Genomic DNA, 17,777 nt, shown 5'->3' on the forward strand with positions numbered 1-17,777 from the left:
ACTGAAATCTTCCGTTCCATCAAATTTCTCTTTTCTTGCATGGTTTTTGGTGTAATGCGCAGGATAGTATCACGGCAAGTAGGCTATGTAGCGGGCTAGTAAAGCGACGTTACACCTCGGAGCATATCGAGAGGTAGTGCTGACCTCAAAGGAAGGGGTCCTGCCCGTAGAAAACCTCATTGAAGCCAACAAGTAGAATTGCTGGGCCACTAAAAAAAATGAAAGACTCGTTGGATTACATGTATCTCGTTTACGTGTTCAGACTACCTAGGGGCTAAGTGCAACCACTTGGCCCTTCGGGATTTTGTGGGTGGCGCTCATCACACAGGTCCTATTTTAGTTCATGAATAGATCTCAATGGCTGTACTCATTCAATTTTATCGGGACTTCGGGTGGTAGAATAAAAACGACACCAGGTATCCGGATTGAACTAGAGACCAGTAGTCTATGTCAATCGAGTGAATCCAAACGCCAGCCCTAGTACAATTAGATCATACTTCGTATCCAGTGATATATTGATTGTTGCCAAACAGCGCGACGATTTTCGGTGAGCATTAACGTGACCTTGATGATACAAACATGACAACAGGGATTGAATTAGGAGCCAGTCCCCTTTTTTCTTTTTCCTTGTTGCTTTTGATCCTGGTTATCCAAAACATAGCTTGGTAAGGCCAGCTAGCCGACTTTATGCTTTGGTCCGTAGCATGATTCATTTAACTTGCTGTTCTATGATTTGGGACAGCCCTGGTGGTGTCCGAGGCCAGGTCACTTTTCGAAATAAACATTTCCAAGCCGGATTTGGCTAGGAAACTCAGCAACCAAGACGTATGAGCGGGTTGTGCGCCCCCCCCCCCCCCCCCCCGGCCTCCCCCGCGCCTCTAGAAATCGACCACAGAAACCACTCGATACATGTTACCGTCAAATGGAATTTTGGGCCAATCTCATTTTTTTTTCTTAGACTAATAGCCAATAATTCTTTATCCAAAAATGCCACTATATTGATTTTGGGAAGATTTTGGCGTCACCGATGATTGATTAGCGAGCCTGGTAGATGGTTACCTGACTGTGGACATGAGTTATTCCTAGTCATCCGAGTAAATCATGTTGTCGTCGAACATCCCAGCCCAGCTTCATAACGGATACGTTGTATCCCACTAGAAGTCCGCGTGGGCTGGCCCCTGAGTCTCCGGTAACATGTTATCCACGGGGCTATTCTAGGCCTTGGCGGATGTCCAAATCACCTTGTATCAGTAATGGCAAAACTAATAAAAGCAATTTTCAATGGTCCATGTTGGGTTGAGGGCATCTTTGGGATATCCTTTCCAGTCAATATTCGACAAGTGGCCACCCAGCCATAAGATCACCGGCTTTGAACCGTTGCTTTATCTACTTGAAGTGGAATGCGCCCGTCCATATGGTTGGGGGAATCAAGATGTCTATCATGAGAGCCAGTTCGCGCACAAGGCTAAACAGGATTGTTCCCATCGCAGCATTATCATTTCCCGTAGCCGTGCTGATTTGTCTCGCTATTGTATTTGCCGGGTGCACGTCGCCATTCACGCCATTTAACTTATACTTTATGAAGGTACTCACTCTCACCCTTCCGTCAATTGGAGAAAACGCGCTAACTCCGATCTCAAGGTGGATCTGAGCAACTTCCCACGGATCGATGATGCCATCGCTCGACGCTCACTGGATACTGTCGGGACGCGTCTATTGAATCACACGAATTCAATGCAACTGGCTGCTAGAAGTGCGGGAGGAGAGGCACAAAAGCATTTGGCGAGGGGGGCAGGGTCCGCCGTTGGCCAAGTCAGTAATGATCTTGGAACATTGCTCAATAACATCAAAGCAGATCTGCCCGCGTACTACCACGTTGGCCTTCTGAGTTACTGTCAAGGCCGAGACGGTATCTTAAATAAATGCTCAGATACAAGCACTTCGTTCTCGTTCAACCTTTGGGGGATCTTCAAGTCCCTTGCCTCAGAGATGAACGGGCTATCGGCCAGTGATGGTGAGGTCTATATTACAGGAAATCTACACAGCTCACGAGCCATTATCTGCCTATATATATCTGCCTATGTCGCAGCATTTCTGACATTGGTTTTTGGCGTCAAAAGGGTTTTCGTTTCTCATGGAAGTGCATTACTGGTGGTTTCATCCATTGTAAGTACCCCTCCCCCAATGGGCTATGCACGGACTCTGATAATTGGCGCAGACTTCAACGATTCTGCTCACTGTTGCAACATCATGGTCCATTAGCCTGTACTATGTCTACACGCAGCACATTGAGGAAGTCTTAGGGAAGTACGGTGCTAAAGCTAGCCTCGGAACTCACACAATAGTTTCCACATGTATGGCGGTCGGCTTTTCTCTTGTCACAATTGGAATGAACATCTGGATCGCTCAGTTACAATGAGGGTGGGATTCTAACCGAAATCCATTCAAGAGCAGAGCGCAAGCAACAGTGGCCGAACCTGACCCTTCAGACATATGACTACATCTGCTACACTGAGGGTCAAAACTATTGGAATATCATCAAAGCATATTGAGAAGATTAATGGTGCCATATAAGACGTGTAATAAGATATAGACTAGCAAGGAGAATGTCGGGGACATCGATTACAATATGACATCAAACATAGGCTTCCATTTTCCGCCGTACGTCTTTCATTATTGTGTTTAGTTGCAAGCATGCAACGCCCGTTTCGAGGGGGAGCTTGTCCACATGCGGATTGGTTATTTGCATGTGGAGCTTTAACATTACTACCCAAGTTGCGCTGCATGATATTTCAAGTAAAGCCCAAATCAGTGGAGCACATTCCGCTCTTGTCGTACAGTACTGTATCGCTTACTATCACATAAGATTTGCAGTAAGCCATGGAACAGACTAGCTGTTGTCATCTCGCATACCTCCCCTGCCTTTTACCCTTGGCTGGGAGCGCTGCCTGCCGGCTACCTCATGGTTCTATCAGGAGAGCTCTTAAACAAGAGGCATGGCTCGATGACCATTTTGACGCAGGAGTAGAGGCAACGTGATGATCCATCGAGGCGATTCCATTAATTACAGTCGCAACTGAAAGCACAGTCTAGTGCCCTGTTAGCATGCTTTCCACACCACAGTATAGAAGTTTGGATTGTGCGAGCATGCTCAAGTGATCTCGTAGCGTGATCGTCTAATTTTTAATACTCCCGAGACATAATTACCTTTTCAACTTGGAATTTCCGGGATCGCATCCCTTAGTAAAGAGACATCGCGTCCTTAGTAAATAGACGTGCCGCACATTCTCTACGGTACCGGATCCAGGCCAAACCCACCTTCATGCTGCATTTATTTTTTTTTGAATAATCATTTGGGCCCTAGCATTTCATCGCATAACGATATTTTCCCCCTACTACTAAGCTCAAATAACGAGGCATGCTTGGCTCACGCATAGTCAAGCCCGTCTGGTCAGGCTTTGGGAGCCAGTGTCTATCGTGCTTGTCTGGTCGCCGCAGCTGTGGTAGCTACTATGCCGAGTTTTTCGAGATAGAATTTCACAAAATCAAAGGAGAGTCAAATTTGTAGAGCGGATCCGCTAGAGTAAGGGCTCACGATGTTATGGATCCAATGGGGTGCACAGGAGAATCCATGAAGCATAAGAGGAAAACAACGCCTGAAAGAGGATTATTTCCTGGTCGAGATTATTTCTTGGTCCAGTCCGCTCACGTGATATTACCAGCCCTAACATGGAGGTGCTTGGACATGGGGAATAGACATCATAGCAGTACCAGCACACCTCGAAGAGTACAAATGCCCTGGAAGGAAATGAATGTGCTCTGCAATCTGCCACCACATCCTTATCGAAAGATCAAAGTCATCCACTGCCCGCAATACAACCTGAGCCACATGGGAAGACAGTTAGGAAGCCATCAAAAGCACTGAAAGGCTTTGAATCGGGTTAGAATAGGAGATCTTGATTGTAAGACAGCTATTATTTCTTCGCGAGGAATTACCTCCGTCTTGCTTTCTCGATTTGGTGACCCGCACCAGTGTTGCAAGACAGTGAAAGGCCGTCCCTAAGCATTCGAGGATGATAGCTGTTTTGCAGCCTTGGAACACTTGTTTGACACCCCCACATGGCGAAGTCCGCCGAGTTTTGTATCTGCGACAGAACGTTTTCGACGAAGAGTGATCGTGGTAAATTCCCTTCTGTCTGTCATGGAATTCGCGGCGGGCCTCAGAGATCTTAAACTATCCGACCAGAGTGGTTAAAGTTGTAACGGACATATGCGCGTAATGTTAACCTCGTGCCTGCCACAGTGATCTTGATGGGCATAGCAGTCCCCGGCCTGAGCACCAACGCAGTACAGTTCACTGATATTTAACAACCAATGTCATCGGCGTCGCCGATAATTGCTCTGTTTGATCCGTGCTAGTGGTTCATGGGGTGGGAGCCTCGCAAGCTCAGATATATATTAAGGATCCAGGCTGGCCCGACATTAGCTATCATTGAGCAACTAAGACCAAACCTACACTCAGTTCTCGAGATGCTCTCCGGTTATATCCTCCGATATTTTTTCCGACACTTTTCAGTTACCGCAAGCCCGAAGGGTTGTCGAAAATATTCATTATACACGGTCGGCGATTGACGCCTTGTCCCCATAGTGCGACGCTGACCAAATATATCAGAACAGGAGCAATGCACCAGAACTTTCTTGCGCAACACATAAAAAAAAAATCCAGACGACATTCATCAAATCTGCTAATGGCAAAGATATCGCCTTTAAATTTCAATATCTGTCAAGCATAATATCAGCCTACCTTTACACAGATGAAGAAAGCGACCAATTGGTCTGGGGATATAGCGACCTCAATGATGGCGAGATCAAACGGATACAGCTCTCTATTGAACATGTACTCGATCCTCTCGGTCGCGGTGGGCCCGCTGTTGGCCTTGTCAAAGTTTTGGACAATCTGCCATGGCAGCGATCGCTGCAGCCTTGCATCATTGCTCGAGAAAACGCAGAATACCTGCGACATGGAATGGACGGACATCGGTCTCTCAGTATAATCTCCCTTTACATGAGCAAATGAGAGAAATTGACTAGCTGTCCGCGTCCGGGCTCACCATCCAAGTCCTGGCTTTCCTATTTGTCTGGGTGTGCTTACTACTGTATCAACAGATCAATATATCTCTTATTTCTACTCTGAATGTCAACAGATGCCGGTCCAATGCATCTTTGTCCGTCGATGATGGCTGTGCCTGTTGCATGGATGAGGCGGGGGTAGACCTGAGCTTTGTTATTCCCGATGAAATGAGAAAGGGGCAGCCTGTGACAAAAAGCCATACAGCCATATCTTGGAAGACAAGCCTGTGGACGGGAGTACTTATGGCTTCGACAGTGACCGGGGGCTCTTGCTGTGCCTAATCTCAGAACCCATGCCATGGAATATAGCGAAGTTGAGATCATGGCTTTTTTTTTTGTCGCAGAAGGATTATCCTGACGACTTTGTATGATTGGACAAAATTAAATTACCTGAGAGCTATATTTTATATAGAATAATAAGTTGGGTCCGCATATATCCTCGAAATTGTGGATGGGAGACTTGCGCCATGTCCATTTCTATCTCGGCAAGTTAGTTTCGGGGTGGAGGAGAGATTTAGCCAAAAGAACCTTCATGGCGCACTGAAAGCTTCGTGAACAGAGAACATCACCCAAGGAAGCTTGACTACAGACTCTGCCTGCGAGACTACGTTAGATTCAAGTCTTTACAATAAGAGTACTGGGATAATATATCCGAAATTGGGCCATTCAGGGTATTTCAGTGCAAGTACATTTCTCAGTGGGACGTTGGTATTGTTTCTTCCATGATGTGCCAAACATTTGTGATTCGCTATCAGTGAGCCTCCACGAAGGAACGGCCGTCATATCCAAATTTGTTGTCCGTCGAGATTGCTGGGTGTCTTCTTGGGCGCCTCATCTCTCATTTGTAAGTTGCTTAGATGCCGTCCAGGGCGATCACGGTGGGAATACATGGAGAATTCGACTTGTTTTCCGAAAGAGCCGCGAGAGCGTAGCCAAATGACGGCGGTATAGCAAACAATCTGTGACACTGCCAAAGCTAGGGCAGCCACCACCATTTTGCTTGTTGTAAGGTCGTATGCGAGATGTATCGCAACGTTCAATGCCCCAAGGAGGCCCGCCGTGAGACATAGTCTGATAGCCAAAGTCAGCAACCACAAATAATACATTTCCGAGGCAGCCGACCGTACTTATTCCCTAGAAGTGACATTCGTGACCTGAGTCCTGTGAACGGGAGCAGTGACAAAGGCAGAAAACCACATGCGGCAAGTGCAAAGGCAGCACCGATGCTGGCGTTTTTCTTGCTCAGGTCATGGGACGAAGGGCCTTGCAACACAGGCGGAAAGAGGAGGAAACTACGTCACAGTAAGTCGTGAAGGGGGACGAGGTCGATGTGTCACTTACCTTGTGAGAATCATCCCTGGTGGTAGGAAATTGACCGTATTCCAGAACCACCGGCCACAAGCCGCGCGCATTCTGTGTCCTTGCTCGATACTTTTGACCATCTTGTCGGTGTCTGAAACTGCGTACCAGGTGTCCATCGTGGGTGATTGCGTTTTCTTGATGGGTCCACCACATTAAGAACGATAGGGATAAAGAAGGAGCTACTATTTTCTATATCAGAAACAGCAAAGTATGAGTGGGATTTCTAAGCCACCTTTGTGGCTCTTGTGACAAGTTTAGCTCTATATTGTCAGGACCGACCTTCACGTCCTAATTCTTCCGAGAATGGCTCAAATTTGGCTGTGTGGATCTCCAACTGATGGCAAAGTACTCCTGGGTTCACATCTTGTTGGGTAATCCTCAACTGTACTCAAGGCACCGTTGAAGGTAATGTTGCAGTGAGGGAAAAGTGACACTAAGAGTGGACTCACATACAATATACGGATCTGTTGGGCCTGACAGCTAAGTAGTCTCGACATCATCCCATGGCCGGATTTCCGGTATTCCACATACATGCCATTAGCAATGAGCGTGATAATTTTGTGGAAAGATTCGTGGACAGTTTCGTGGAAAGGCTCTTTGAGGCAAGTAGAGACGTGGCTAGACTTATCGATTTAATCGTGTTTCCTCCGTCAGAGTACAGCCTCCGTATGATCCCCCCTACGCGGCAGTCTCATAATCGCCTTGGCTTTTGCTCAGAATATGCCCATTTTTCCGAGATATGCTTGGGGGTCAGGCTAGATACATTATACTACGAAGCTGTTGCAGTTTCTTTGCTTTGGTGGTATTGTTCATCCGAACCAGTCTCGTATTTACCGGGTTGTTCTGGTCTAGTATTCCTGCCCCGGCTGCAGAGGTTTCCCAAAATGCCATCGATTCGGACCAGTGCAATAAGTTCCAGTTTAGAGCGACAAAGCTTTCAGTACTCTAATTTATGGAATGCGGCCGAGCGCCTCTGGATCAGGTCGATCGGGTACGGCGTGGGAGACCATGGGGTCGCATTTGACCTAGAGATCATTCCATAGCTCGGGATCTGGCTGAAGGCTGGCCTGGCACCAAAGCCCTAATATCAGATACAATCCCGTCAAGTCTAGAACACAGAGTCCGGTGTGCAGTTTCTCTGTCGCCTGCAAGGATAGACTGGTCTGTCGAAGCAGTGGCGACCGTACGATCCGTGGTACTGAATGAAACAGGGATCACCGCCAGTATTGGCAGCCTGAGGTGCAGCTCATGAGCAACCGACAGGCCCGATCAACTACAAAAATGCAAAGCAACACCACTTTCGCTCCCCCGGTCAGAAAAGGCAGCCTAGGATTCCCCGGCATATAACTCGAGGGCCGCCACTGGGCTATATGGCCCATTTAGTGGTCTGTTGGACGGATATCCAACTGAGCGGGCTCACCATGTCGGCCTTTGAGCGAGAGGAGGTGAACCAGCATGCTCACGGCAGGGAGCGGAAGCAGATTCTGCACAGCGGGTGTAGGCCACCGCGCACGGTAGAGAACCACAGCTTCTTGACCACTACAAGGCTTGTAACTAGCAGATATCGCGTCCACCGGCAAGCCTGAGGGGCCACGACCCCGAGGCTCCTGTGCATGCAAGCCGGTCTGGGTAGGATCTTTAAGCTGCTACCAAGCCCCACACCAATCATTCAGTTTCACCTAGGCCATTCTGGCATGGGAGGAAATCAAAAGGGGATAGCACGCGCCATTATACGGGTTGTAACTACGGAGGTAAGTTTACCACGAGACCGTTCGTGGGCTTTGGCAGAGCAAACCAGGCTAGTTCATGAATGGGCCCGAAAGACAGGAGACCCGAAAGCACTAGGTCAAAATGGAGAAACATAGATTACTCAACGCTCCGTCTAGGGGACTTCCACTCTGTCTGAACAACCCGAGAGAGTGGAATGCCGTGGCACAGATAGGCAGATTGTGGTAGAGAAAGGGACTTAATTGTACATGTATGATACTGAGGCCCAAGGGCGCTACTTGACTTTCTTCCGATCCCCATAAAAAAAAAACAGTTGGGCCGTTGGATCCATGTGCACATACCGGGCAGCTTCACATGACAAGTGAACATAACACCCGGCGTAGGCCGTTATAATCAGGTTCCTGGCCGAACACAAGCCGCTTCACTGAGCGGAAAAATTTGCACAGAGGTTCTAACCCACCGCAAAGGCCTTCAATGGTGATGGTAGATTTCTTTACAGCAATCAGGTCTTTGGCCTTCGCAGAGAGGTGTTGCCAGGGGAGTTGTCCGCGAACAAGATACACCAGGACATAACCTAGGGATTCCATATCGTCACGCTGCGATACTGTGTGACCGCGATGACTGTTGCGGCTGGCGAAAATAGGCGATCCGACCATTCTAGCGGCTTGCCAGGGTAGGTGCCCGTGGGTCGTGGGATTTCGATACTTTTCGGCGACGGCATAATCGATCAGCAACACTCGCTCTCGAGATCTGTCGTACACAATATTCTTAGGTTGAACATCCCGGTGTATAAAATTCCTGTTGTGTATAAGTTGCAGCGCAGAGATCAACTGCTCTCCAATGCTCACAACCTCCTCCAGGGAGAAGAAAAGTCCGCTACTTGCCAGTCGCGGTCTTCCCAATCTGTGCTGCATGGTTTTGTAGAGACTTGGACCCAACTGCTCCATGACCAAGTAGCATCGATATCTACGCTCACCTCTGTATCTGTACCTTTCGCGGCAGTAGTCGTACACAGTTGGGATGCCTTCACCTCGGCCCAGCTCTTGGTAAACACCGTATTCATGGCGAAGCATGCTCCCCTTAGAACCAGAGGACCAGCGGAGGCGCTGCTTTTTGATCGCGATTCTCTCTTGGGTGTAGTGGTTTGTTCCTAGTGATGCTCAGGATGGGTGAACGTATGGACGGAAAGCCGCTATGCCTACCTAGATACACATCGGCAACGCTTCCTTTCCCTAGTTCCCGCCCAGGTGAGCAGTCGAAAGACCACTGGGCGTTCAGTCTTTTGGCCTGCACGTGTGTCAGCTGAGTGCCTTCTCGAGATGATGCCTCCCGTGTTTACCAAAATTGGGCCGACCTCTATTGACGGAGACATTGCGTAGAGTCCAAGTAAAGTTGAATGTAGACGGCGCGCAGTCACGATGGCTGGGGTTTCGAGCACGCGGGCGGGAACCGACGAGGGGACTGAGCACTAGTGGAAAAAAAAATTTGAAGACCTGGTATACCTGGCTCAGATAAATCGCACTGAGTGGTTGCGACCGTAGATTAGGTTTTGGAGGATTGAGTTATGATTCTTGTAGCATGTGTATATTAGTTGTATTATTATGGAGTTCTGTGGGTCACGACCCAGTATTGTAGATACAGGTCTAACCCTAATGCATGAGTAGTGCGTATCAGGGTGACAGGACAATACCATCAGTACAGGGGATCCAACACTCCCACTCAGCCTGACTACGCGCTACTCTTCACATGGACAGGATCTCCCACTCGTAGTCTGGCTTCCCTTGCGAGCCTCATTAAAAACCTTGGTCGTGTGGAAACATCTCTCATCGAGAGTAAAATCACCGATCAGGACAAAAAGAGTGCTCGCCCTCAGGCAAATCCTTTCCGTAGGCCCATTGACGAAATATGTTTCTCATGCAGTTCACGAGGAAGGGCCTTGGTCAAAATATCTGCTGTCATTTCACTTGTACGAATGTATTCAAGTCGAAGAATGCCGTTGGAAAGTGCTTCTCTTGTGATATGGTATCTGATGTCGATGTGTTTTGATCGAGGGGAAATATCTTGGCCTGACTGTGCTGTTTTGATCGCACTTTGGTTGTCGGCATAAAGGGTTGTTGGATGAGTCGGATGGCAGTCCGGATCGATGTCTGCAAGCAAGCGTCGAAGATAGCTTGTTTCATAGCTCGCATTTGCCATTGCGATATATTCAGCTTGATGAGTGGATCGAGCAATAAGTGACTGTTGTTTCGATTGCCAATGAACGCAGGCGCCGTTGAGGAGGAACACATATCCACTTGTCGATCTTCGATTGTCCACGTCCGCAGCGAAGTCGGAATCGGTGTAACCGTACAGCTCGGTGTCTCTTCCGCCGTAGACTAGACCCATGTCGCTTGTGTATTTAACGTATCGCAGAGCATGCTTTGCGGCTTCCATGTGTTTGGTTGTTGGCTTTGCGTTGAATTTAGAGAGACGTGACAGCGTGAATGCAAGATCTGGACGAGTTGCCGTCATCAGATACATGAGACCTCCCACTATCGCTTGGTACTGTTTTATGTCGTCGTGTTCGAGAAGCTTGTCGTGGTCGCGGGCTTCATGAAGATCGGTTTTGATGGAGAGTGGTGTCATGATGCCGTGACTGCTTGACATGTTGAAACGCTCCAATAGCTTGTCGATATAACGCTTTTGATGGATTCGAATCCGATAAGGATCTCTTTCGATCTGCATGCCCAGAAAGAGGGATATTTTTCCAAGATCTTTCATGTGATACAGCTTCATGAGATTCTGTTTGATCTGCGAGACGTGTTCTTGTGGACCAGCAAGAAGGATATCATCCACGTAGAGAAGTAAAATGCACTGAACGAGTGTGGAGACATAAATGTTGGGATCCTCGGTTGACCGACGGAACCCAAGAGTCATCAGCTTCTTGTGTATATCAGAGTACCATTCATAAGGGGATTGTTTCAAACCGTAGAGCGTCCGACACAGACGTAGAGCTTTTCCAGCTTCAATTTCCATGCCTTCTGGCGGCTCAATGTATATCTCCTCTGACAAGTGAGGGTTCAAGAAAGCAGTGATCACGTCAAGCTGCTCTATCTCCCACTGAAACCAGGCAGCGAGAGCCAGCAGGAGCCTCACGGACGTCAACCTTGCGACAGGTGCGTATGTCTCTCGATAATGTATTCCATATTCTTGCTCAAAGCCTTTTGCAACCAGGCGAGCTTTATAATGCATGTCCCCTTGCGCATTGTACTTTGTCTTGAACACCCATTTGCAGCCAATCGCAGTCTTATCCAAGGGCAAGGGGATAATTTCATATGTCTGATTCTTCCGGTGCGCGGAAAACTCTTCGCGTATGGCACGAGACCAATTGACGGGATCCACCTGCATCGCAGTGTGAAAATCCAGTGGATCGCCTGCTACGTCCACTCGGAGCCTACCAGCTGGCTTTTTCACTGAGCGCGGCTCCGCGCCGCCCTTGGATAGATCCTCCCTACTCCGCCGAGCCGCGAGAGCAGTTGCGCGTGGAGGTAAGATGGGGTCGCATAAAAAACTGTCATGTGGTGGCTCAATTCCACAGATCTTGAAGTTCAACAGTTCCGGTTCTTGTTCAATAACCTCAACGTGAAGGTCTCGGAAACTGGCTTGCACAATATTGGCCACAGCACTTGGGCCTTCAACTTGCCAGGATGGATGGCATTGCAGGGTTTGGGATTCAACAGGGATTCCTGGAAACTGTTCTTCATCAAATATCACTTGCCCAGAATTGAAAGTTCGCTTTGCTTCAATGTCATATACCTTCCAAACCTTTGTGGTGTTGTGAATGTAGCCCATAAACAAGGATCTTCTTGTACGTGATTGCCACGTTGAACGCTTTGCGGGTGGAACGAGAACGTAGGCCAAACAGCCAAATGGTTTGAGATGATCATACCTAGGGGTCAAGTTTGGATAAAGGCCAATGAGTGGCACCTTGCCATTGAATGCATGAGAGGGGGATAAATTGCGTGTGTACGTGGCAGTCGCCACAGCTTCACCCCAGAATTCTTCACGATCTTGCAGTTTCGCTCCTGCAAGCATGGTTCTCGCCATCTCTTTGAGTGTGCGAATTGTTCTTTCGCTCACACCGTTCATGTGTGGAGCATGAGCAGGGCTGAACTCATGTTGGATGCCTTCTTTGATCATATAGTCGTGCCAGTACTGATTGGCAAATTCTCCAGTGCCATTATCAGTGCGGATTCTGCGAACGGTCGCACCGAACTGAGTCTTGATCCACGCGTGATAGGCACGAAAGGCTTCGATGGTTTCGGTCATGCTTTTGCCCTTCAGAAAATACGTGTGGGTGTATCGCGTGAAGTCATCCACGAAGACGAGAAAGTATCGATAGCCACCTAGTGATGTAGGCAGTAAGCCACTGAGATCAGAGTGTATGAACTCAAATGGTTTCGTCGCTCTTTGTTGAGGGTTTCGGTTAAACACGGCGTGCTGCTTTCCTGCCATGCACGAGGCACATCGAGATAGTTGTTTTGGCAGTTGAATTCGTGTAATCCTTGACACGTCCTTGAGGTTGAGATGTCCAAGCCGTTGATGCCAAATTGTGATCGGGTGGTAATTGTTAAATTTGGCATTGAATGCAGAGGCAGGTAGGTTAAGCTGGTAGAGATTCGACCGGATTTGGCTTGCGGTAGCAAGAAGCTTTTCGTCGCGTCGTATCTTGCATTGGCCACCAGCAAAGATAACTTCTAGTCCCATGTCGTCCAAGGAACGCACAGATATCAGATTGGTACTGAGCTGAGGTACCCACCAGACTTCCTTCAGATCAATGGAAGCCAGGTTTGTCCGAATATGAAGGATGCCGCTTCCGAGTGCTTTCACGTACGAGCCGTCGCCAATCGTGACCTGACGTGATTGGTGAAATCGTTTGAAGTGTGTGAGATTCGACTTTGTGTTAGTCATTGTATGACTGGCTCCAGAGTCGAGTATCCATTCATTTTTGGAAGATGTACCATGGCTTGCCATATGAGCAAATCCGTCTTCCATATAGTTCGTATCGGATTGCGATAGTGCTTGAGTTGGGTTTGTTGATGTAGTTGCACCATCCTCCGCCTTATAATTCGTGCCGCGAGATATTCGGGATAGCCGTGCTTGGTTTTGTTTGTCTTCCTCTTCACGTCGTTGAAGTTCCCAGCACTTTGACTTAGTGTGACCTCTTCGTCCACAGTGGTAGCAGTATACTGTCTGCCGAGGATTTTCGGCTCGATGTTCTCGACGGTATGGCTCAGAGGCTCTATAGCGATAGCCTCTTCCTCGTCGTGATTGGAATGGTCTTCGAGGCCGATTTTGAGTGATCAATGCTGTTCCAGAGCCATTCGCAGCGCCAACCGGTAACTGGTTCTCGAAGTCGAGGAGCTGCTGTAGAGCAGTCTGGTAATCAAGATTGGGAATTCGTTGAATGTGAGAGACTGTGATTTCGAAGCGTTTGGGGAGTGTACTGAGCAATTTGGCGATTCTCTCTAGCTCGGAGAGCTCAGATCCGGTCCCGATAAGGCGTTGGTTGTATGTATCGAGACGAGCAGACCAAGTCTGAATGGTGTCGTTTTCCTTGAATGATTCACTCCCAAGTTGTTGTCGTACAGCCCAGATATTGTAGTTGTTTCTTCCTCCTAGTCGCCGTTCCAGTTCGAGCCACATAGCTTGCGGGTCTCGACGGACAGCTGCAACGATGCTGTGGAAGTCGCTGTGGATATGATTCCAGATCCATTGTATGGCCTTTTCTCGAGCTTGTCGGTAGTCTTTAACATTCTGGCTATAGTTTGTGACTTCAGCTGCTCGTGTGGTGGAGGGGACTTCGGGAACAGGCTCGGTGCCTTCGACGATGCCTAGTGCTCCGAGACCAGTGAGCTGAACTTCGGCGTCCAGTCTCCAAGAGTGGTAATTTGTTCGGATGAGTTTTGGGTGTCCCGATTCACTATCCATGATGAGCAATGAGGGCTCATAACCTCTTGTAGCATGTGTATATTAGTTGTATTATTATGGAGTTCTGTGGGTCACGACCCAGTATTGTAGATACAGGTCTAACCCTAATGCATGAGTAGTGCGTATCAGGGTGACAGGACAATACCATCAGTACAGGGGATCCAACAATGATCACGCTATTTTCTTAGTTCCCTGTTAGCACCCGATCGCGGAATTGTCAGGTCATAAAGTAGGAGATAAATGGGAAGCTGCAACACGGCCCTTTTTTCCTGCTTTATGATCTCTGCTTGAGAATTAAAGTCCCACCATCAGCCCATTGAATGGAAGTTTTCTTTCAATTAGGGGTGGCTCAGAGACCGAGCATCTGGGCTTTCACAAGAGGCGCAAGTCGGCTCCGGAAATGCCATGTCTTGTGCTCAGACCGCTTCACGGTCGTTTGTTGATAGTGACACCGATATGACATCAGAATGAGACAGGGCACTCTGCAGACGTAGGCACCAAAGGAACAAAGCGGCACCGATTAGGGACTCTGCAGGACGCATATGACAGAAGAGCTACGGTGGCAGGTGCCTTAACAGCGTCATACAGCGTGGCCTGTGTAGTTTCTGACAAACAAACTAGTCTCGTTGGGGAGTTGAGGCTAGCCCTGGACAGGAATATCAATGAAGCTCCGGAGCTACAGTATATATCTTCTTCCACAGGCTTCATCATGTTCAGCTTTTTTGATTATAATCTCTCATAGGGCTTTTAGAATGGGGCACTTAGAATACTATCATACAGAACCAATATAAAGGTCCAGCTGATATAGAACGATGCCATTTGCAAAGCCAAGAATGAACGAGGTTCTACGGCGTGGCGGTTCCAATACTACTCTGAAATTTGTGAAGATAATAGATACCTAAATTGGTTGGACCCTTTATCTTAAGTTATCCGCATATAAACCAGATCTGGGACTAGTTTAATACGAGAACTCATTAGGCTCACACAGGGTTACCCCATTCTGGCCGTTCCTTCACAGCGAGACAAACGTTTCGCCGCCAAATGAAATGTCTACTATTGCAGCGCGGAGCCAGTGCTACTTTCTATTCATCATAGCCAATGCTAGCAGTTAAACGAACGGGACCAGCGGGGAGATTGCCACCAATTCCACCAACATCCGCTTTGGAGCTTGTATAAGCGTTGTGGACAATAACAGCCCTCCACGTGATATACGAGCAGAGGTCGTCATGGAGCATGGAGCAAATCCTCATACCTTGGACCTCTAATTGTGCATTCTGGGCCTGGATCGCGGACACATCAAAGCCTGACCAGCCATTATGTGCGGTGTTGCCAAAGTCAAACTCACCCCAAGTGCCGGCGTAGCTGCCTAATTGGTTAGTGGGGATGGATGTAGTATTGGTGGCAACCCAGCCACCCTGCGAATTTGTGGCGAAGGCAATGTATTTTGCTTCATCGGCAGCAAGAGTGAATTGGCAGCAGGCGTTCCCATACCACCCATCCAGCTTACCACCAGGTCCCACTTTGTTCCAGATGGCTACTCTCCAGCCACCAGCACTAGGCCCTACAAACTTTACAATATACTGAAATCGGTTCGCATCAGAGGCGGCAACTTCCATAATATTACTGCCATAAGGGCGACCGACATTGCCAACATAGGCATCGCCAGATCCGACCGGGTCAGTTGATCCGCCAAAGCCAGCAGTAGAATAGCTTTCGCCGGGAGAGACATCGGTCCAGGCCTTGTCCGATCGGGTGAGGAGAGGCAGCAAGGCACTTCGGCTGCCATCCCCGGATAGAGTATTGGCTCTCACATTCAGGACCAATATTAAAAATTTCCAGAGCATTTGCGTTGGCATTGTGATTGTGAATTTGGCTATGGAGCAGACAGTAGGCTTTTGAAACACAGAGTATGTCTCTGGCTCTCTTGGCTTAGGCCTACGGAACAATTAAGTAAAATCAATAATGAGATGGAAAGTACCCAACCTTATACTGCATGGCATGAGAAGGGAGAGAAGAAGATTGCCTCAAATGCTTATATTGGCCATTTCTGCGACCAGTGGACAGGTCATATTTGCCGCTGTCACATACCAAGACCAAAAGTCACCGGCGTTCATGATCCTCAGAGTGTCTATGCCGAGTACTACTTGATCTCCGTACTGTATGCACACTTTCCCTGATTTCTTCTAACGTGGAACAACTAAATGTTTCCTATGCATTATGAGAATATATAACAAGTGGTTTGTATCTTGCAATGGGCCTTTATCGTTGGGTCTTCCCCTTGATCTGATCATATCCTTGACAGCAGTACGACACACTACAGCATGCACGTATTACCTTGCGGCTCAATTGGTTACCAAGTACTAACTTACCGACAAGACCTTCCACGTCTTTGTTCGTTCTTGCTCTAGTAGAACCTCCTAGGCCACAATGCCGTAAATATAGCCTCAAACTTGAAACAAGTATCGATTCCAGTATGTTGGACATTATATGTGGAGACCCGGTACATTCGTAAACTCAGCCTTTTACTGTTTACTTGGCGCAGAGCCACAAAGAGTTACATGACGCAGAAAAAGAAAAAGGTAAAAAAAAAGAAAAAAATGGCGTCTCAATAGGGTCGCAGGTTTTAGAATCAAAGAATCTTCAGTTATCAGACTCAATCTTATTTAGAATACAGAGTAGTATATCCCGGCTATGGATTGTTAGGTTTATTCATGGGAAGTTCAGATAAACACACAGGCTTATACCCGATAAGAATTATTCAATAAGACTTATTGGGCAGGAACATGGTTGGTTTCAGCAATGGTCGGGATAGGGTGGACTTGGGGCAACAAGCACGTCTGTAGATTCAAGCAGTTCCACAATATACCACGCACATTCTCCTATCTCATCTAGCAAACTCTGAAGGCTCATCGTAGGTGCGGCAATGCTTTGATGCCCAATGCGCTCTGTCTCTGGGAAGGGACCGGGAAGTGGTTCACGAAACAGCATACGTTGCAGCCTATGGAATTCACGAAGTGCCGATTGCAAGTTGAGCGCATTCCGGAGAGCGTCGGTAAAGCCGGATTTATCCTCACAGATATAAGCCCTGAGCCTTGCGCAAGCATCGCGCGAGCCTTTGAGCGTGTAATCCTCATCTAGGCGCTGCGGATAGTTGATTTCAATTTCCGAGCTCGAAGATCGACAGAACCTCTCTAGGAGGCCTAATGCATCCTGGGATACCATTTTCTAATACTGCTCGAGCTGGCGCCGCGGAGCTCGAACATGGGCTCACATCGTCGAAGTAATATGTGTCCTTCCCAAGTGATTCACTTTTGTCCATCGTTGTAGTAAATATGGAATGTCAACCACTAGCCCACCTGGGACCAAATGTAGATTCAGCAAGACGTGTACGGATGCAAAAACATAGTGGAGCTCGGCCGACACGTTATAACGAAAGGTGTTGGATACAATTTGGCATACGTCAGTCATATTACATATTAAGGCCCCGTTGGTCTTATCTCATGCAATAACCTAGGTAGCGATAGAAATAACACAAGGTCCGACCCTATATTTGACAACGAAAGGCTGTTCTGTTGCAGCCATGACAA

At 48.0% G+C, this 17,777-nt stretch overlaps 3 protein-coding genes across 3 annotated transcripts; all 3 read right to left on the reverse strand.

Annotated features, from left to right (window-relative positions):
* Positions 1-8,570: 8,570 nt before the first annotated feature.
* N7508_011131 (uncharacterized protein) lies at positions 8,571-9,592 on the reverse strand (the record flags this gene model as incomplete). The annotated part of the gene is made up of 3 exons (XM_058469191.1): positions 8,571-9,370; positions 9,423-9,507; positions 9,560-9,592. The coding sequence occupies 3 exons, from the start codon at positions 9,590-9,592 to the stop codon at positions 8,571-8,573; spliced, it is 918 nt and encodes a 305-aa protein (XP_058314169.1).
* A 5,680-nt stretch (positions 9,593-15,272) lies between these two features.
* N7508_011132 (uncharacterized protein) lies at positions 15,273-16,046 on the reverse strand (the record flags this gene model as incomplete). Its single annotated transcript, XM_058469192.1, has 1 exon — positions 15,273-16,046. The coding sequence occupies one exon, from the start codon at positions 16,044-16,046 to the stop codon at positions 15,273-15,275; it is 774 nt and encodes a 257-aa protein (XP_058314170.1).
* Positions 16,047-16,983: 937 nt separating this feature from the next.
* N7508_011133 (uncharacterized protein) lies at positions 16,984-17,412 on the reverse strand (the record flags this gene model as incomplete). The annotated part of the gene is made up of 1 exon (XM_058469193.1): positions 16,984-17,412. The coding sequence occupies one exon, from the start codon at positions 17,410-17,412 to the stop codon at positions 16,984-16,986; it is 429 nt and encodes a 142-aa protein (XP_058314171.1).
* Positions 17,413-17,777: the final 365 nt, after the last annotated feature.

The sequence above is a fragment of the Penicillium antarcticum genome (genome assembly GCF_028974205.1).
Source record: "Penicillium antarcticum strain IBT 31339 chromosome Unknown utg000010l_segment0_segment0, whole genome shotgun sequence".
NCBI lineage: Eukaryota > Fungi > Ascomycota > Eurotiomycetes > Eurotiales > Aspergillaceae > Penicillium > Penicillium antarcticum.